Below are 21,666 nucleotides of genomic sequence, written 5' to 3' on the forward strand. Positions count from 1 at the left end.
CTGCTTTTTTTTTTGAGTTGGAGTCTCTCTCTGTGACACACTCACAGCTACCCCAGTGTCGACCTACTGGACTCCAGCGATCCTTCTGCCTCAGCCTTCCAAGTAGCCAGAACTACAGGTGTGCGCTACAAAGCCTGGCTAATTTTTCTTAATTTATTGTAGAGATGAGGTCTTGCCAAGTTTCCTGGGCTGGTCTTGAGCCCGTAGGCTCAGGCAATCCACTCGCCTTGGCCTCCCAAAGCGCTGGGATGACAGGCTAAGCCACCGAGCCTGGCCTACACACCTTCTAAACTAAATCAGAGTGTGTGTGTCTGTTATTATTCACAAGGCTTTTGTGAAGGCAGACTGGGAACATGGCCACTGCTGGAAAGGGCGGAAAATGGACAGTTAGTGATCTGGATCTAAACTCACATTGGGCATCTTCTCTGCTCTGAGGGACAAACTGGGGGGAGGAGGGGGGAGATGAGCAACTGAGCTCAGTGCTTAAGGGCTGGAGCTAGCAGGGGAGCCACGAGACGGTGGCTGGCAAGAGCTCTCAGGGTGAGAGCACCCTCCAGTGCTGGCTGGTACTTGTGTCCACCGCTCCTGCAAGCGTCCCCAGACCCTCTGCACTCTCACCGGTCAGGGTAAAAGGGGTCAGATTCTTTATTAAGGCACATGAACTCTGGGTGTTCTGGCTACCATATGAAGAGAGAAAGAAGCTTCTGCATAATCAGTGTTAGAACAGCCATGTCCTTGCACGCAACCCCTTCTTGCGCTGTCTGTGGAGAAGCCTGTCCAGAGCCTGCACATGGATTGCTTGCTGGTCACTCAGGCAGCTTTTCGGGGTGAAGGAAGCAGGCCCGGGCACGTCTCACTTTGCAACACGGTGGGCTACACCCAGGCAACCGTGCACGTGGGGTCAGATGGAAGAGCCGCATGACTTCTCAACAGTGACCATGTCATTCCTCAGCCCCAGGCACAGGGCCACTGCCCAGCAGAGATGGTCTGCTTGAATGTCTGGACCTTGTGCTCCTAGACACAGGAAGGCCTGATTCCAAAGGCTAACACTTTCCTCAAAGTTTCCAGGACAACAAATAGCTACCTGGTCCTGGTTAACTAACTTCCTGACACAACAGGGGCAGATATGAGAAAGTGGCACTCTCTACCCTACCCTGCCCTCATCTGTTCTGAGGACAGAAGGGACGGGTGTGTCCAGGCTGGTGGCAAAGGCTGCATTTCCGAGGTTTCTTTGCCGAGGACCCCATGTCTGAGGAATTGACCCGGGGTCTTTTGCTTCTGGCCTCTGGCCCCTGGGTTCTTCCTCTGTCTCCTGGCCAGTAGGGGGCTCCAAAAGTCCCTGTGGAAAGAGTTCAGGGGAAAGGTGGGTTTAGAACTGACACACTGAAGTGGTAACAACTACGGGTTACAGGGCTGGTTGGAGGGTGTCCCAACTTTTGCAGTCACATACACCCCACAGGCCAGACTCCCCCCACTCTATAGAGGACAACTCCATAAACTCAGGATATGATGTTACCTACCACCTTATGTTACCGGACACCTCTCTCTAAAGAATGCTAGGCATTCAGAGACATCACCTCATGCTCACTGTCCAGGTAAGGAGGTACCGGTGTCAGTAAGTGCTGGCCTTTTTTATAGAGGTAGAAACCTGAGCAAGCAGCTGGCCTGTGTTGAAGTGGCAAAGACAAGCAGACTGTTACCTGCTCCCCATCTTCCAGGCAAGGAAACCTGAGTTCTGGATCCTTCTAGTCCCTAAACAGCCTCTTGGTACTGGCTGCCTGATTACCCAGAACAGCGGATCAACTGGCCTGGAAGTCGGACACTACTTTCTTCCAGCTGGGGAGACAAGTGGCCCTGGCATGTCAGAAGTGTGTCCAAGGCCAGACAGCCTCTTACACACTTCAAGTGTGGGTCTGTCACTACTATGGCCATCTCTGGGCCCCACCAACACTGGCAGCTGGCTCCAAAACTCCCATACTTTTTACCAAGCCTCTGGGTTCTCCCTGTGCATGCAAGGTTAGTGGCATGTGTTAGCATCACAATCTGAGACTAACTAGAAATCTTTATAAAACAGGATTCCTATGAAAGCAGGCAGGTACCTCCTTGTTGAGGAACAACAAGTTGTTTGTTAAGGTGATACAGCTGAGCTTTGGAACGATTTGCACAAGTTGAAAGCTCCCACTAGGCCTTTTGGTCATTCTCAGGTATTTCATTCAGCTCTGCTGAGCACTAGAGCATCAGGGACCATTCAAAGTGCCTCCACATCCACCATCCACTTTGATCCAGTACCTGGGTGCCAGTTCTCATGACACCGTTTTCAGGACACCAGACCAAGCTGGATAACCCGGGCAGGTTTCTCAACATCATCTAGGCCATTCTGTGCATCTGAAGAAACAAGGCTGATGTTCATGCTCCTGCAAGCGTCACAAAGGCTATGGGGAGCACAGGGCTGTGGGATGGGGCAGACCCATGTCCCAGTCTTGGGCTCTGTCACTGCGTGACCCTGAGCAAAGTCACTTTTTGTGCCTCAGCTTCCTCATTTGTAACTTTTGTAAACTTGTGATCATAATGCTTACCTGATGAAGATAAAAGAAGATGCACATGAAGTTTTTTTAGCTTAGTGACGCAGGCTACCCACATATGGTAGCCACTTTTTAATTTGGAACAAAGTCTGTGTCTTACTGCCAACTTGCCAAAAGTGATCAAGTAAGGAAACAAGAAGGTGTAAGGTAGCGTGGGCACCTTCTCCTGATCCCCCCACAACACTGCCCTGCCTTCTTTCCACTGTGAAAACCCACCTCACCTCCTCACCTGGGGCTGCGTTCTCATCGACCCATTGGAAGAAGCCACACTGCTGCTCTCTTGGCTTGGCGCACGTGTGGAACTGGCGCCCCTTGTTGGGCCCGTCCTTCTGCACAGTCCGTGTGACGGCGGGCTGGCTGCACAGGCAGGACGCACCACCCCCACTGCCATCTCCAGGGCTTCCAAACCCACCCAGGTGGCTCCCTGGGCCCGCATGGTGTCCCAGTGAGCTGCCTGCAGGTCTTGATGCCAAGGCGGGAGGTCCTCCTGCTCCTGGATGGCTGCTGTCTGCCCATAGGAAGAAGTTGCAGCCACCCCCGTTGCACTTATAGAACTGCCGGCCCTGGTTGGGGCCTTCCTTACGGACAGTGAGCAGCACGGCCTCCTGGCCACAGTTGCATGTTACAGAGTTGCTTTCACCAGCAGCAATGGGTGGTGGGAAGGTCTGGGCCAGAGCCCTTGAGGGCCCAGTCTGTCTGTTTTCAGGACCTGGCAGATGGCTGTGCTGGCTGCTGTCCATCCTGTTCAGGGACTGGCTCGCCTGCAGATGGCCAGAGGGCTGGCTGGCTCTGGGGGGGCCCCGTGAAAATCTCAGGTGCAGAATTTCCCTCAGGGTCTCATCACATCCACCGACACAACCAACAAACTCCAGAGGCATGGTTGGGGGAAGGCTACCCCGCTTCAACTTCAACCTCAACCTAGGGAGGCCAGCAGATGAGAAAAAACATGAACAACCAGGTGCCAGCAGCATGCACTTGGTCCTCAAAGGGCCCCTCCAGCCTTAGGCCTCTCCTCACCGTCACTCACAGCCCAGGAAGGCCACGTAAGACCCTTGGTGAAGTTCTTGATTAGCCAACCATAAGCCCCCACCAGTCGTCACAGGAATGCAGAGCAGGAAACAGTGTAGGTAAAATCTGAGACCCCGGTCATTCAACCAAATACAAATACCTTTGAAAGTTTCCACTCTCTCTATACCAGTACTTCTCAGTTTGGTTCTTGGGTCCCAGGGGTTCCCAGCCCTTTCAAGGAGAGGGCAATACTGTTTTATAATAATGCTAAGAAGTTTTTATCTCATTTTTCCACGTGTGTGCACTGGCGCTTTCCAGAGGGTCCAGCACATGCTATGACAGCAGCTGACTGCAGAAGTGGATATGGGAATCCAGCAGTCTTCTATTAAGCCAGACATGAGTCTTGCAAAAATGTAAAACATCATTCCCTTCATTATTATTTTGCTTTGGAAAACAGACATTGTGAAAAAAAGTTATTTATGTTAGTATGCAATGCATTTGCTATCAGTGAGTTAATATAATACTTTAATACTGAGGTGGAAGATCTCCTGAGCCTGGTAGTTGGAGGCTGCGGTGGTCGTCAGAGTACCACTGCACTCCTGGGCAACAGTACGACTCCGACTCAAAACAAAAACAACAGCAACAAAATACTTTAAAAGATGTCTCCACTTTAATTTTGAATATAGTAGATACTGATAAATAACCCACTACAAAAGTTATCTGGGCTCCTCAATGATTTTTCAGAGTGGGGGGGGTCTTGTGACCCAGAGGTTTGGGAGGTACTGTCCTGCACTAGGGCTTTAGGCTTTTTGGAGGCACTCAGACAACATACTTAACACATGAATAATTTTCTGATTCCAATGCAGCTGTGATCTATCTGGAAGGGAGCTGTCGTGGTTCTCCATGCTGCACAGAGGGGTCCTCCCTGGCCACCCAGAGCCCACTCCCAGGCTGGGCTTCCACACCCTCCAAGGCAGTGATGGCACACGAAACACAGCAGAACCAGACCAGGCCTGCTTGCCTGGCTCTCCCGAGTGCAGCTAAAGCCCAGTAGTGCCTTAGTGGAATCCCCGATCCTCCCCTCTGGGTTCTACCAGGAGGAAGGGAAGGATAGGTGTTGTGGTGCACATGTTCGAGAGGCGGCGCCTGACCTGGGTGCCCGGCTCACCTGTACACAGGTTGCGGCTGACAAACCGGACACACACTGCTGTCCCTGCTGGCCTCCAGCACCGAGTCAGGAAACCACATGGCCGAGCGGCACTCTGGGAAACCTGTGCAGCTGAGGTAGAACCTGAGGAGCAGGAGACCAGGTCAGATCATGGGAGCACAGGAGACAGGGTGAGGCTCTCGCCCATCTACCTTTCCTCAGCTGACTGATGAGGACATTCATTTTTCTGGAAGACACTTAATTGCATACACTGTCACTGATATTGAATGACTCTGAAGAAAGAAGCCTATTTATTTGCCCCATCCCTAAAAATGCAGCTATTGCTGACTTTGCTTTCTGCTTAAAAAACAACTAGTCAAGGTAAAACCAGGTACTGAGTGCTCTGTGCTAAGTGTTCACACACATTCTTTGTGTTTCTGCCTCATGACAAATGAGTGGAGCCAGCAGAACTCTCAGTTTGCATGTGAGTAAATGGAGGCTTGGAGTAGTCTGGAAACCTACCCAGAGATGTGCATGTAAGGATAGGAGTCAGGACTGGAACCCCACCTGTCTATCGAGAGCCTCACCCCCAACTCCTACACCAGTCATCCTTCCTGGCTAATGTTTCTCTGCACCTTCAGGTCATGAAACTTTAGGGTTTGATCAGCCTACATGTACATTATTTTCAAAGTGTGCCTGGGTATGACTAAGCAGAAAAAAAGCAAACACAACAAAACAAAACAAAACAAAAAACCCCTAAGGCCCTATTTAAATAGGAAATTCACAAACCCAGAAAAGGAAATTATCAGCTAGACCCTGAAGTGGTAAATCACACAAGACAATCTCCAAACCTCCCTGGGTGACTGAGAGTATTCATTTGTTACCAAGTACGTGAAGAATTCAGAGCTAAAACAAAAGTATTCTCTCTCCTAATATTCTAATTATTACTAATCCAGTAGTCTACTGGTGGTAAAGAAAAACCATCAATAGCATTTAGTAAGCACTGAAATACATGCCCAGGTATAGGGCTAAGCCTAAAGTGGCACTGCCTTGTCTGTGGGTGATGGGAGCTTTGCTACCTGCTTCCAGGTCTGGCCCACAGACCTCTTGGTCCTGAGAGCTGAGATGACCTCTTCACTGGGTCAGGCAGGCTGCTGATGGCTGGGAGTAAGGAGTTGGGGGAAACTTTACTCATTCAGCAGCAAGGAGGCAACGTGACACTGTAGCCCCAGGCAGGATGGAGAAACACAGTGAAGTTCTGGATTCAAACTCTGACTTTACTGCCTACCAGGTCTATCTGACTCCAAACAAGTGCCCCAGTCATTTAAACCTCAGCATTGTTTTTTTTTTGAGTTGGAGTCTTACTCTGTCGCCCAGGCTGGAGTGCAATGGCACATTCATGGCCATCCCCAGATGATCCTTCCGCCTCAGTCTTCCAAGTAACCGGAACTATAGGCAAACGCTACCATGCCCAGCTAATTTTTGATTTATTGTAGAGATGAGGTCTCGTCAAGTTGCCTGGGGTGGTCTCAAACCCATGGGCTCAAGCAATCCACTCACCTCGGCCTCCCAAAGTGCTGGGATTACACACTGAGCCACCAAGCCTGGCCTAAGCCTCAGTTTTTACTTTTTCAAAATCACTGCCTTGGCCAGGTGTGGCGGGTCATGCCTGTAATCCCAGCACTTTGGGAGGCCAAGGCAGGAGGATTGCTTGAGCCCAGGAGTGAGAACCCATCCCTTAAAAAAAAACAATCCTCGCAGGGTGGTTATGCAGATGCAATGAGAGAATGTTACAGAGCACCTTGCACCACACCAGCTGGCAAGGGACGCCACCTGAGGAATGATGGCTGCCACCCTTCTCTAGCACCTCTTTCTCCGTGAACTTCTTCCAATGGCCAGCCGCTGCTTGGACAACTAGGTCTGACTGGACAACTTGATCCTGTAGGTAAACTGCCCACTCAGATCTACTGTACTGAAAACAAAAAGGAAACTGATTTTTCAGGCCTAATTCAGAGCTAAAACTAGGAGAGAAGAAAACTAGTACTGGGTGAATATGTACAACATATCCGGTAATGTGCCAGATAGTCTTGATCCTTTTAATCAAATTGTCACCATTAACACAGCTTTGTAAGACAGACACTAATAGCCTTGTTTTAAGAAAAAAGAAACTGGGGCTCAGAGTAGTCAAATCATTTGATTTGGGCCACACAGTTTATCTGTGCTAGAAGTTGGATTTGACTGCACAATGCATATTTGTATACCTAGCCCTTAACTGTACCCCACAATTATAAAATAAAAAATGTTTAAAAAAAAATAAAAAAAAGAAGTCAGGCTTGGTGGCTCAGCCTGTAATCCGCGCCTTTGGGAGGCTGAGGTGTGTGGATTGCCTGAGCAGGCGGGTTCGAGACCCGCCTGGGCAACTTGGTGAGATCTCATCTCTACAATAAATCAAAAAATTAGCCAGGTGTGGTAGCACGCGCCTGTAGTTCCAGCCACTTGGAAGGCTGAGGTGGAAGGATCACCGGAGCCCAGGAGGCGAGGCTGCGGTGGCTGGGAGCGGCCACTGCACTCCAGTCTGGGCGACAGAGTGAGACTCCAACTCAAAAATAAATAAATAAATAAAAGAAGTTGGATTTGAATCCAGACTCATTTACACCTGAAGCTCATGCTCCTCCATTCACCACACATTAGGTAAGTGACCATCTATATCCATAAAGGACAAAAAACAAAAAAAAACCCACTCAGTTCCCTACCCGCTGTGGAGTCCCACAGTACTCCACACCTCAAAGGCCTGACCCCACTCAACTATCCTCATCCTTATCCAGGAGCTGGCCACAGCAGGCCTGCCTTTAACTAATTTTACAGAAATGCAAAGAGTGCTGGAGAGCACAGGTGAGGGCAGAATCCCGGGCACTGACCCGCCACTTTTTTTGGTCTTGAGGACCATGTCCTTATTGCACTGTGGGCACTTCCTGATGGGCTCTGGCATGGTTGGGTAGATCTCTTCCTGCTGGGCCACCTCTGCTCCTTCTCCAAAGTACTGGGCCAAGGCCTCGTCCAACCTGAAGAAAAGGTGAAGACACTCACCAATCAACAATCCAACCACCACAAAGGCATTTACAACCTTCTTATGTGCACACAACATGCGTAACCCTGGGAATCAACTGGTCAGTGAGTTGCAGGCCTACTGCAGAGGACAAAGGGCAGAAAGAGGAGACTAAGCTCACCAATGGCCCTGGCTCCTTTCTATCTCCTGGCCAGTGCCTAGAAGTATCTAGCTACAGACAGATTCTTCTGCCTTGTCACCAGCCCCACTTGAAACAGCTATTATACACAAGGTCCACACATAAACTCCAGAAGTATCTGTTTGCGTTGAATTTAAAGTATCTCATGCATTTCTTTTCAAAATTGGCATGGGGTAGACTGAAGGACAGAAAAAAACAGACGATTTTCTACTACAGTCTCATAATACACTTCCAACACCAGATGCGTGGGGGTTTCTCTCTGTACAACAAACAGTTCTCCAACAGACACCAGCTGAGTGTCCTCTAGTCCAACTCAATTCTGACACTAGTACCTGGAGACAGATCTCCCACCTAAGTACTAAGGAGGCCTGACCCTGCTTAGCTTTCAAGATCAGGCAAGATAGGGTGTGTTCAGGGTGGTATGGCCATAGACTGGAGACAGATCTCAACGTTAAGAGCTCAGTCCCAAGACAGCCCCACCCTCTCTGGCCTACAGATGTCAACCACAAATCCCAGGCTGTGACCTGTACTTCTGACAAACTAGCTATAACCCCTTCCCCAGGCTTGATAAATTTGCTAGAACAGCTTACGGAACTCAAGTAAACACTTTACGTACATCTACTCATTTAATATAAAGGATATGGATGAATAGCCAGATGAAAGAGATGCACAGGACAAGGGATGTGGGAAAGGGGCACAGAGCTTCTACGTCGTTTCAAGAGTGCCACCCTTCAGGAGCCTCCACATGCTCAGCTATTTGGAAGCTCCCTGAACCCTGTTCCTTTTGGGTTGTTCTGGAAGCTCCGTTACTCAAGCATGTTTGATTATTGGCCATTGGCCGATTCAATCTCCTGTTCCTCTGGGGTTTCTGAAGATGGGGGGTAGGGCTGAAAGTTCAACCTTCTAATCACAGGGTTGTTCCATCCTGAGGTGATCCAGAAGCCTCGCCCCACACCAGTCATTCATTAGCATATAAAAGCCACTTATCGCTTTGGATATTCCAAGGGTTTGAGGAGTTGTGGGCCAGGAAACCCAAATATATATATGTATTTTATTCTAAATCACAGCATCACAGGTAGAAACACATAATTTCCAACAAAACGCATACAAACTGCTTGCTAAATGGATACCTCCAAATGCTCCAGAGAATAAATGGATCATACTCCAGCACTTGGGCTTACTGATTTAAAAGACTACATTGCCTAATTCAAGACAGAAAGAAAATAACCTGCATGGCATTTCTAAAGCCAGTAGCCCAGAATAACTGGGGCAGACCATTCTGACTACTATTTCTATATGGGCAAAGCTCTAAGGAGAGGAATAAACAGAAATCTGAGGAGGAAAACCCAAAGGGAAAGAGCAGTATGTGGACAGCACCCCCCCTTCCCACCAGGAGGTCACTGGTGAAGAAGAATCTGGCAGCGTTAAGAATTCTCACTGCTCAGTGGGGAAATGCTACTGCCAGGCTAGGAGCTAAATGACCTCTGGGACAGGAGCAGGGTCGGTACTCACTTCTTTGCTTTAGCCACCGCTTCAATGAAAACTTGCTTATATTTCTGTACTTGCTGCCTCAAAACCACAAATTTGTCCTTTTTGCCCTCGCAGATTAACTTCAGATCAGCTTCTAGCTCAGCCCGGAGATCGGGCTTGGACATCTCATAGCCCATGGAATCATAACCTGCAGGGAAAGAACAGTGCTCTGTGAGGTCTCACCCAACACCCTTGGGGGACTTGGGCCACAAAGTCACTTGCTATCCATTGCCTCATCCCTTACCTTCCACAAGTCCCATGCCCAGGTGTCCAGGGAGGAACCGCTTGTCTGAAGTAAGCCCCACATACATCCGGGCTTTGATGGTCTCAATGTGCTCCGCATGAGTGGCATCAGTACCTGTAAGCCATTTCCTGGTTACTCAGAAGTAATACAGCTGTACCAAGATGGCCTGTTGGCACCTTGCTCACTCCAACCCCTCCTCTGCTTGGATGACCCATGCAGGTAGGGACATCTCCATTCCCATCTGGCTTATGAGAGAAATCAGAAAAGCAACCTCAACTTTCCCAACCCCTCACATCCTGTTACTTAACAAAGCTAACAATCCCAGCTTGAAAATTCCTTCTTTAAATCCTTGTCAGCCAGGTCGGGTGGCTCATGCCTGTAATCCAAGCACTTTGGGACGAGGAGGCAAGAAGATTGCCTGAGCCCAGGGGTTTGAGACCAGCTTGGGCAACTTGGTGAGACCTCATCTCTACAACAAATCAAAAAATCAGCTGGGTATGATGGTTCCAGCTACCTGGAAGGCTGAGGCAGAAGGATCACCTGAGCCCAGCAGGTTGAGGCTGCGGTGGATATGAATGTGCCACTGCACTCTAGCCTGGGCGACAGGGTAAGACTCTTGACCACCTAAAAACACAAAGTTAGTTATTGATGTAAGATATGTTTTTGGTAAGGAAGGATATAAAGGAAAGAGAATAATATTGTATAGAAATTTATTGTATAGTAAATTTTTGTCCTATAATATATAGTTACTGGTTATTTGGGAAATACAAAAGTATAGAACAAAAATGAAGGGTTCAAGCATGTCGTAAAATGGTATGTGTAAGATTTGTGGAAATTCTATGAACAATCAAGTTTGCTAAAAAATTTAGTTATTTCTATGAATTAATCATTAATATCAATTACACTGATGTTAAGCCAAAATGCTATTATGTCAAAGTAACAGTCTTTTTATCGTAAAGCACTAATCTGTCAATCTTTAGTAACTGCAGTTTTAAAATAGGTAAAAAACAATATGTTCAGAATTTAAGCATTTTATCTAAATAGTATTTGATCCATTGGTCAAATACTATTTCCGCTGATGTTTTAAAATATAAAACTTTGTTTCTATAATATTCTTTGTACTTAAGCTGTCATTAAACTTACATCTTTAAGTACAAGTTGTTAAATGTTTATGCCAGATTAATCACATATATGGTCAAATTAGCTAAACTCTAAAAGGATGTTTAGTTTTTTACACATTAAGCATACTAATGCTTTTTTTGAGTTGGAGTCTCACTCTGTCACCCAGGCTGTAGTGCAGTGCCATGCTCACGGCCACTGCAGCCTCAATGTGCTATGCTCAGGCAATCTTTCTGCCTCAGCCTTCCAAATAGCTGGAACTACAGACATGTGCCACCACACCCAGCCAGGTTTTTTTAAATTTATTGTAGAGACAAGATCTTACCACATAGCCCAGGCTGGTCTCGAACTCATGGGTTCAGGCAATCCTCTAACCTCAACCTCCCAAAGTGCTAGGATCACTGCCATGAGCCACTGCACCCATATTAATTCTTGGCCAAAATCTAGGCCCTTATGTGAAAACAAGCTTTCAAAGCATTAATCTAATCACAGTTAGATAGGTTTGGTCATCAAGTTTTATTAAATTTAGCTTTAATAACATAATACCCTCATGAGAGGATAACATTTGCTATTCTCTTTTAAGCAAGATTTTTTTTTTTTTGAGTTGGAGCCTCACTCTGTCGCCCAGACTGGAGTGCAGTGGCACGCTCCCGGCCACCGCAGCCTCTGACCTGCTGGACTCCGGCGATCCTTCTGCCTCAGCCTTCCAAGTAGCTGGAACTACAGGCATGCGCTACCATGCCTGGTTAATTTTTTTTTATTTATTGTAGAGATGAGGTCTCGTCAAGTTGCCCAGGTGGGTCTCAAACCCGCGGGCCCAGGCAATCCACTCACCTCAGCCTCCCAAAGCACAGGATTACAGGCTGAGCCAACAAACCTGGCTTAAGCAAGATTTTTATATCATTTCAGGAAACAATAAAGGTTTCTATAAACTGCAAAAAACTAGGGGGAGAAAAGGCAAATTCAACTGGTTCCCTTTGTCTTTCTTTTTTACTGCCTAAAAGAATGAATCTCCTCAAGTCAGGCACAGTGGCTCAAGCCTGTAAACTCAGCACTTTGGGAGGCTGAGGCAAGAGGATTGCCTGAGCTCAGGGGTTTGAGACCAACCTGGGCAATTTGGTGAGACCTTGTCTCTACAATAAATAAAAAAGTAAGCCAGGCATGGTAGCATGCGCCTGTAGCTCCAACTACTTGGAAGGCTGAGGCAAATGAATCTCCTGAGCCTAGCAAGTCAAAGCTGCAGTGGCCGTGAGTGTACCACTGCACTCCAGCCTAGGCGACAGAGTGACATTCCAACTCAAAAAAAAGAGTGAATGTTCTCTATCAAGAGTAAAGATGTGGCCAGGTGTGGAGCTGAAGCCTTTAATCCCAGCACTTCTGGAGGCCAAGACGAGAGGATTGCCTGAGTTCAGGGGTTTAAGACCAGTCAGGACAACTTGGTGAGACCTCAACTCTATGATAAATAAAAAAATTAGCTGGGCGTGGTGGCATGTGCCTTTAGTTACAGCTACTTAGAAGGCTGAGGTGGAAGGATGGCCTGAACCCTGCAGGTTGAGGCTGGGATGGTCATGAGCATGCTACTGCACTCCACCCCTGTACAACAGAGTGAGACACCAACTCAAAAAAAAAAAAGTAAGGATTTTGTGCTTGTCGAATCTCTAAGTTATCATTTTGGCTACATGAGTGGTTGTTTTGTGGTAACCTGTAATCATCATGCTTTTAAAACCCATTATGTTTAAAAAACGTTCAATATATAAATTTCATGTTCGCAATTCAGTCTCTCTAATCCTTACAATTTGTTTTCCTGTTTTTTATTGTAGAGATGAGGTCTCGCCAAGTTGCCCAGGCAGGTCTTGAACCCGTGGGTTCAGGCAATACACTCACCTCAGCCTCCCAAAGCATGGGATTACAGGCTGAGCCACTGAACCACCGAGCCCAGCTTTTTTTTTTTTTTTTTTTAGGTAGTCTCACGCTGTCTTCCAGGCTGGAGTACAGTGACATGCTCACGGTCACCGCAGCCTCAACCTGCTGGGTTTAGGCGATCCTTCTGCTTCAGTCTTACAAGTAGCTGGAACTACTGGCAGCACATACCATCATGCCCACTAATTTTTTAAATTTATTGTAGAGTTGAGGTCTTGCCAAGTTGCCCAGGCTAGTCTTGAACCCCTGGGCTCAGGCAATCCTCTCACCTCTGCTTCCCAAAGTGCTGGGATTACAGATGTGAGCCACCATGCCTGGATATTTTTGTTTATCTCTTTACACCTAATTTCTCTAAAATTTAAAAACTGTAAGTATTAATTTATAACAATATGGTTGTCTGCATAAGTTCAACAACGTTTTCTTTTGTAACAAAATATAATTGGAAACACTGGTCATTTTACCAAGGCTTTAACTAGAATATTTCACAATAAACAGCTTTAAGAGATTAAGAGTTTATCTAATCTGAAATTCTTTTTGAAAAGAAGTTTGTTTGTTTTTTTTTTGAGTTGGAGTCTCACTCTGTCGCCCAGACTGGAGTGCAGTGGCCGCTCCGGCCACCGCAGCCTCAACCTGCTGGGCTCTGGCGATCCTTCTGCCTCAGCCTTCCAAGTAGCCGGAATTACAGGCATGCGCCACCACGCCTGGCTGATTTTTTTATTTATTGTAGAGATGAGGTCTCGCTGCCCAGGCAGGTCTCGAACTCGTGGGTTCAGGTAATCCACTCGCCTCAGCCTCCCAAAGGCGCGAGATTACAGATCGAGGCACCGAGCCCGGCTTGAAAAGAAGTTTTAACAAAGCTAATTTTTAAAAGGCCAAAAAGGCAAATATCTTATTATACATTTTTTTTGAGTTGGAGTCTCACTCTGTTGCAGCCCTAACCTGCTGGGCTCAGGTAATCCTTCTGCCTCAGCTTCCCAAGTAGCTAGAACTATAGTCGTGTGCCACCACGTCTGGTTAATTTTTTGACTTATTGTAGAGAAGAGGTCCCCCCAAGTTGCCCAGGTTAGTCTTGAACTGGGTTGCCTTGGCCTCCCAAAGTGCTGGGATTATAGGCATGAGCCACCATGCCCAGTTATCTTGTTATACTTCATACAAATAAGACATATTAAGTCCAAATCTTAATTTGCAAGTAAACTGGCCCTACTATAATTTGCCTTTAATAAAAACAGAAATTGGAAAAACTAAGTTTTTGGTTTTGGTTTTGAGTTGGAGTCTCACTCCTTTGCCCAGGGTGGCGTGTAGTGGAACGCACAATCACGGCCACCCCAGCGTTGAACTTCTGGGCTCTGGCAATCTTTCTACCTCAACCTTCCAAGTAGCCGGAACTACAGATGCACGCTACCACACCTGGTTTTTTAAAATTTAATTGTAGAGACAAGGTCTCGCCAAGTTGCCAAGGCTGGTCTCGAACCCGCAGGCTCAGGCAATCCACTCACCTCAGTCTCCCAAGGTGCTGGGATTACAGGCTGAGCCACCGAGCCCGGTCGAAACTAAGTTTTAAAAGAAACTGTAACATACCTGTTTATATTCTCTTGTTCACTGTTTTTAAGTTTCATATCCTAAGGTTTTTTTCCTGGATGCAAGTCTCTAATCTAACATGTTTGGGTTTCTCCCCAACTTTTATTAGGTTCACTTAAGTGCCTGGTCCAAGTCCCAGTCCAGAAAAATCTGTCAGGTTGCCACCATAGTCTAGAGATTCATCAGTAACTCTAAAAACTAGTTTATAAACGATTCCAAACGTTGACCTGCTCTTCTTCTGTCTCCATAGAAAATCTGTTTATGCTCGGTGGCTCAACCTGTAATCCCACGCCTTTGGGAGGCTGAGGTGAGTGGACTGCCTGAGCCCGCGGGTTCGAGACCCGCCTGGGCAGCGAGACCTCATCTCTACAACAAATCAAAAAATCAGCTGGGCATGGTAGCGCGCGCCTGTAGTTCCGGCTACTCGGAAGGCTGAGGCGGAAGGATCGCTGGAGCCCAGCAGGTCGAGAGCAGCCTGCTGCAGTCCAGTCTGGGTGACAGAGCGAGACTCCAACTCAAAAAAAAAAAAAGGGAAATCTGTTTATCTACAGCATCTATACAAAATCAGCTTAGTAGGGCGTGGTGGCTCAGCTTGTAATCCCAGCACTTTGGGGAGGCTGAGGTGAGCGGACTGCCTGAGCCCATGGTTTGAGAACGAGCCTGGGCAACTTGACGAGACCTCATCTCCACAATAAAAATTTAAAAATCAGCCGGGCGCGGAAGCGTGTGCCTATAGTTCCAGCTACTTGGAAGGTTGAGGTGGAAGGATTGCCTGAAGCTAGCAGGTCGAAGCTGGGGTGGCCATGAGCTTGCCACTGCACTCCAGCCTGGGTGATGGAGTAAGACTCCAGCTCAAAAAAAAAAAAAAAAAAAAAAGAAAAGAAAACCAGCTTACCTGCAATACATTTAAAAAAATAAAACACAGCTGTTTTATGAAACTGGTACAAGTAAAATACTTTCCTCTGAGATTTTTTTACTCACTCAGCTTCTACTTATAATAAAAGCCACAGAAATTGAAGTTTATTATTTACATCACGCTAATAACTACAGGTCTTGTAGCCCTTGTACAAAAGGCAATCAGTCACCAACTAAATTGTTCATATATACACATGGCTTCACTTAATTTCTCTACTTGGTGCAGAAGGAGGGGTTGCTTAAGTTAGTCCTTTTATTGGGCCCATTATAATGGTCATAATCCTGCTACTTTTTGGTCCCTGTCTCTTCACTGCCTGGTTAAATTTGTTTCCTTTTTTTTTTTTTTTTTTTGAGTTGGAGTCTCACTCTGTCGCCCAGACTGGAGTGCAGTGGCCGCTCCCGGTCACCGCAGCCTCGACCCGCTGGGCTCCAGCGATCCTTCTGCCTGAGCCTTCCAAGTAGCTGGAACTACAGGCGCGCGCTACCACGCCCGGCTTGATTTATTGTAGAGATGAGGTCTCACCAAGTTGCCCAGGCGGGTCTCGAACCCGCGGGCTCAGGCAATCCCCTCACCTCAGCCTCCCAAAGCACGGGATTACAGGCTGAGCCACCTAGCCCGGCTAAATTTGTTTCTTACAAAATCCAGCAATTCCATGCCTAAACAATGGTCATGCAAGAATTTCAGCCAGTGTCTGCAAGCCTGTAAACGATGCCACAGCTGAAACAGATCTGGATGGCTTAGATCAGAAAAGGGCTAAAACAGTTAAAATTATTCCTTTTTAAAAAAATCAATCTGCAAGTTCCAAACCTGCTAGACATGGGATGTAAGAAAACCAAATAGCTACAAGCTGCTTTCCTGTAAGTGCAAGATCGGAATTGATTCACAACCTTACCCCTGCAACCTCTTTTTGTGAAGTCATCAGTTTATAACACCTGCTTGTCATGTATATCCTAGAAACAATTTGTTGTTTGAAAATCAGATTTTGTTGAATATAACCTTGCAAATTCCAAAGAAAAATGTATAGCCATACATCGCGACCCCCTCCCTTACCTAAACTAACATATAAAACCCTTCTCCTTCTCCGGGTTGCTCAGCCTTGGAGCATTAGCCTGCTGAGTAGCACCGGAGCCAATAAAACGCTGCTTCTTGAATTAGCCCGTGTCACGGTCTCTCTGTTTACCTGCAACATTTCTTGCTGCATGGGCCAGGAAATGGAGATGGTGTGTTCCACCTCCTTTGTCACAGGGGTATGACCCCCAGGGCGACAAGAGAGGCAATCTCGCCTGGTGCACAGCGGACCTTTTGATCTGTAGGAGGGCGTCCCCTCCTGGCGCACCAAGGCTCAGATCTCGAAAGCACAGGGACCCAAAAGAGGTGCAGGAACTGGTGTGAGAAGCAACGCCCGATGGAAAGGGTAGGAAGGGTTTGTGCATAGACCTGCCAATAGATGGCAGAAGGGGAGCTTGATGATCTCCCAGAGTCTGCTAGCAGTCTCAAGTCTGACGGAAAGGACTGAAAGGCAGTGGAAGGAAACACTGTCTCGAGGGTGGAGGGTTGGAGAATATGCTGTGTGACTGCATGTGAATGGCACAGACAGCCGAAGGGTTCTGACCTGACCAAAGGGCCGAAGCGAGTGTCGCGTCTCGATCTAAGCCAGTGATGACCTCAAACAGCTGAGGGCAGCCCCAGTCCCATCATACAGTTGGTCCAGGTTGGGGGTTTATACCAACCCACCAACTGCTAAGAGGTGTCTGAAATATCTCCACGAGGAGTATGGCTGGAGAGGACCAAGCAGCTGTTTCCCATGCCCACTATTCCCTCACTTGTGTGTGCTTGCTATCTGTTAGGGGGAGTTAATGGGTGGAAACCAAAGTAAGAATACCCCTGCTGCTCGTATGCTTAAAAACTTGGCAAACTTCCTGTAGAGATTGTTATGGTGTCAAATTGTCTTGGAGAAAGCTCCATATGTTCTATGAAATACACTGGCCCTCTTTCTGGACTGGATTGCTGCCAGAGGGATCCTTAGATAGAAGAACCATTAAGAGAGTATATAAAATTATAGTAGGAGAGCCAGATAACCCAGACCAATTCCCTTACATCAACTGTTGGCAGGATGTGGTCCTTGCAGACCTCTTGGCTAAAAGTTTGCTGGGAAGACAACTGCAAAATTATGGTAGCCCTCAAAACAGCCCATTTCAAATGCCCATTAGAGTCTGATGAATTAGTTGATAAGCCGGTGCTGGCTGATGAAACGGAAATCCCACCACCTTATTCTCCAGTATACCCACTGTTGCTGCCTGCTCCTTCAGTCCCACTGTTAGAGGCTCACAATTGGAATGCACTCCTAAGCCTAGTATGTCTCTTAAACAATCAGAGACCACACCTGAAACATCTGTTCTGGCTCCTCACACCCCACCTAGAAAGCAGCTGCCAAAATGCATGTCTGACTTCACATCAGGGGAATGTCGTGATGCCTTCCAGATGCCACTGTGGGAGACTAGGGGACCTATTTATTATAGAAGGTCAAATCCAAGGTAGGCAACGCACACTTGTGTACCAGCCTTTCGCTACCACAGACCTCATGAATTGGAAAAATCATATGCCATCCTTCATGGAAAAGACTTGGGCTATGACTGACTTAATACAGTCCATTATCTAGAACCAGAGGCAACCTGGGTGGGCTGCCCCCAACTCCTCCTGACACTATTCAATACTGAAGAGCATGGGAGAATTACACAGGGGGCTATAAAATAGCTAGTGGAACACACCTTGGCTGGAGCACTCAACACCCAGGCATATGCCCAAAATCAGTTTCCAGAGGAGGATCCCCAATGGGACCCCAACAGTAACCAGGAGGATGGGAGGCGGTAAGGTTGTGAATCGATTATTATCCTGCATTTACAGGAAGGCGGCTCCTGGCTATTTGGTTTTCTCACATCCCATGTCTAGCAGGTTGGGAGCTTGCAGGTTGATTTTTTTAAAAGGAATAATTTTAACTATTTTTAGCCCCTCTCTGCCACATTCCCCCCTTTGATGCTCCACCCTTCAGGGGTTAAAGAGCATCATCTTCAATTTGGTGCGTTAACATTATGTGGGTTGCAGTTTTTCGTTCAACTGTTTTTATCAACTCAGAGATGGAGTTTATGATTACTGGGGATATGCAAGGGAAGATAAGACAGGATCCCAACAGCAGGATTACAGACCCAGTAAAGTACTTAAATCCTCCCAGACCCAAGAACATGTTTTCAAATCAATTGCCAATTTTTATGCCATGTCATTTTTGTACTGGGACATGGGCAAGTTTTCTAATATTGGTGGCTATATCAGTTATAGCTTTACTGTTATCATCTATTTGCAAACAATAAGCTATTAAATTTTTCACATAATCCTCCTCCTTCTGCTAGCAGGTAGTCTAAAGCTAAATGATTCTGATACATGGTGGTGTGCATTTGGGCTTGTTGTGGGCCATTTTTCTGTTGGGCTTCCTCATCAGCTATTCGTTGGAGGCATTCACCCTTCCAGTGGCCTTCTTGGTAACAATAGGCACACTGGTTTCTCCCTAACTTCATAGGGGGTTGTGATGTCCCTTTTGTAGGCTGATAGATGAGATTCAGGGGTCTCTGGGCAGGCTGAGGTGGTTTGGGCCTCACTCTGGGAAACTGCCGACCTGGCTGTTTTCTTCCCCGCCCTCTGCCTCTGTTTTCTCCCAGTGGACTTGTGATATGGTACCCTGCAATGGCAGCAGCAACCATGGTCATTTTCTTTGGTCTGCCTCTTTTTGGGCCTCTTTGTCCCGGTTAATGAATACTTTAGTGGCATCTTCAAGCAGCTGGCTGACATGCATTCCAGCAAAGCCCTCTAGCTTGTGTAGCTTATGTTGGCTATCCCCCTAGGGCTGTACAACAAAAGTTGTGTTTTCCATATGCTGATTTTCAGCTGTCTCTGGATCAAAAGGGTATGTAGCCAAAAGGCTTCACAGAGTCTCTCAGAACTGGCTTGGGCTCTCGTCAGTTCCCTGGAACACCTCAGAGACCTTGCTCATGTTGATGACCTTTTCCCCTCCTTCTCTCATACCCCCTAGGAGGCCCATAAGGCTCCACTTATCAACAGGAGCTTTATAGGCATAGTCTCTATGGAAGGACTGCAACAAGAATAGGCCAGACCGGGCTCCCTACTATCTTTAGGTCCCTAGGATCCTATGGTCAGCACGACAGTAGGGGACAAATGTATGAACTTCATGGTTGACATGGGAGCCAAACACTCCGTGATTACCCAGCCTGTAGGTCCCTTCTCCCCCAAACGGCCTAATATTATGGGCATCACTAAGCAACTGCTTAAAGAAGTTGTACAATTTATAACCTCCCCGGCTACCCGACAGCCAAAGTTAACTCCCTTCCCTCAACCATGGTGTCACCAATTGTTGGGTATGTGGAGGAGCCCTGATGACGGAAGAATGGCTTTGGAAAGGAACTAGTTTTGACGAATACCAGCTTCTTCAATGGAACAATTCTGTAACTGTTAAAACAGACAACCTACCCCCCAAATGGGTCCTCTCCTTGGAGAGACTGCTTATACTCAATGGGTAGGAGAAACTCCTTGTAAAAGAATATTGTATTGGAATTCAACCCACCGAACCTGATGGCCAACAAGGATTGTTTGGTATTGGGCACCTGCTTATGCAACTAAATCTTCCCAGTGTACTACTATCACCCAAACTATAAGTAACTGTACAGTACTATCCTCTGAACAAGCTAACCCATTTCAAGGTATCCCCATTACAAGTCCAAGCTGGAAAAAACTGTCCTCTGTAAATCTAGACCTCTGGAAAGCCCCCAAAGGGCTGTTTTGGATATATGGAAAGGTTGCATACACCCAACTCCCAGCACTAAGGAAAGGCATATGTACCACAGGAATAATTCAGCCAGGATTTTTCCTTCTGCCTAACCCGAAGGGAGATGAATTGGGCATCCCCCTTTATGAGAGCCTCAAAACACGGGATGCTCAATCTCTTGATCAAACTCTTAATATAGGAGGGACCCAGGTTCGGAAAGATGACAAATGGCCACCCCAGAGAATAAAAAATACTTATGGCCCAGTCACATGGGCACAAGATGAAAGCTGGGGATACCACATGCCTTTGTATATGCTAAATCATGTTATCAGGTTACAAGCTGTCTTTTAAATTACAACTAACCAAACAGTCACGGCTTTTGAGCTTGCTGCTCAACAAGCCCAAATGCGCACCGCCATATATCAGAATCATTTAGCTTTGGACTACCTGCTAGCAGAAGGAGGAGGATTATGTGAAAAATGTAATAGCTCTGTTGTTTCCAAAGAGATGATAACAATAAAGCTATAACTGATATAGCCACCAATATTAGAAAGCTTCCCATGTCCCAGTACAAAAATGGCATGGCATAAAAATTGGCAATTGATTTGAAAACATGTTCTCGGGTCTGGGAGGATTTATGTATATTATTGGGTCTGTAATCCTGTTGTTGAACGAAAAACTGCAGCCCACACAATGTTAATGCACCAAATTGAAGATGATGTTCTTTTTCCTTTTCTTTTTTTGAGTTGGAGTCTCAATCTGTCGCCCGGACTAGAGTGCAGTGGCCGCTCCTGGCCACCGCAGCCTCGCCTGCTGAGCTCCAGCAATCCTACCGCCTCAGCCTTCCAAGTAGCTGGAACTACAGGCGCACACTACCACGCCTGGCTTGATTTATTATAGAGATGAGGTCACGCCAAGTTGCCCAGGCAGGTCTCGAACCCGCGGGCTCAGGCAATCCACTCACCTCGGCCTCTCAAAGTTTCTTTTTTTTTGAGTTGGAGTCTCACTCAGTCACCCAGACTGGAGTGCAGTGGCACGCTCCCAGCCACCACAGTCTCGACCTGCTGGGCTCTGGTGATCCTTCCGCCTCAGCCTTCCAAGTAGCTGGAACTACAGGCATGCGCTACCATGCCCGGCTAGTTTTTTATTTATTGTAGAGCTGAGGTCTCACCAAGCTGCCCAGGCGGGTCTCGAACCCGTGGGCTCAGGCAATCCACTCACCTCAGCCTCCCAAAGAAGCGGGTTGATTTATTGTAGAGATGAGGTCTCCCCAAGTTGCCCAGGCGGGTCTCGAACCCATGGGCTCAGGCAATCCACTCACCTCAGTCTCCCAAATCGCGGGATTACAGGCTGAGCCACCGAGCCCAGCTGAAGATGATGTTCTTTAACTCATGAAGGGTCAGCATCAAAGGGGAGAAATGTGGCAGAGAGGGGCTAAAAACAGTTAAAATTATTCCTTTTTTTGTTGTTGTTGGAGTCTCACTCTGTCGCCCAGACTGGAGTGCAGTGGCCGCTCCCGGCCACTACAGCCTCGACCTGGTGGGCT

At 47.2% G+C, this 21,666-nt stretch overlaps 1 protein-coding gene across 2 annotated transcripts in view; it reads right to left on the reverse strand.

Moving 5' to 3' along the window:
* Positions 1 to 627: 627 nt before the first annotated feature.
* The window catches only part of TOP3A (topoisomerase (DNA) III alpha), a 56,210-nt gene continuing 35,171 nt past the window's right edge, over positions 628 to 21,666 (reverse strand). For both annotated transcript variants that reach the window (XM_008062621.1, XM_008062622.1), the window contains 6 exons: positions 9,757 to 9,870; positions 9,495 to 9,660; positions 7,656 to 7,799; positions 4,759 to 4,881; positions 2,812 to 3,500; positions 628 to 1,339 (listed from right to left, as the gene is read on the reverse strand). In XM_008062621.1, coding sequence (XP_008060812.1) covers positions 1,161 to 1,339; positions 2,812 to 3,500; positions 4,759 to 4,881; positions 7,656 to 7,799; positions 9,495 to 9,660; positions 9,757 to 9,870 — 1,415 coding nt within the window. In that variant the 3' untranslated portion in view covers positions 628 to 1,160. The remainder of the gene's footprint in view (positions 1,340 to 2,811; positions 3,501 to 4,758; positions 4,882 to 7,655; positions 7,800 to 9,494; positions 9,661 to 9,756; positions 9,871 to 21,666) is intronic.

The sequence above is a fragment of the Carlito syrichta genome, unplaced genomic scaffold (assembly GCF_000164805.1).
Source record: "Carlito syrichta isolate Samal-C Ts95f unplaced genomic scaffold, Tarsius_syrichta-2.0.1 Scaffold305770, whole genome shotgun sequence".
Classification (NCBI taxonomy): Eukaryota; Metazoa; Chordata; class Mammalia; order Primates; family Tarsiidae; genus Carlito; species Carlito syrichta.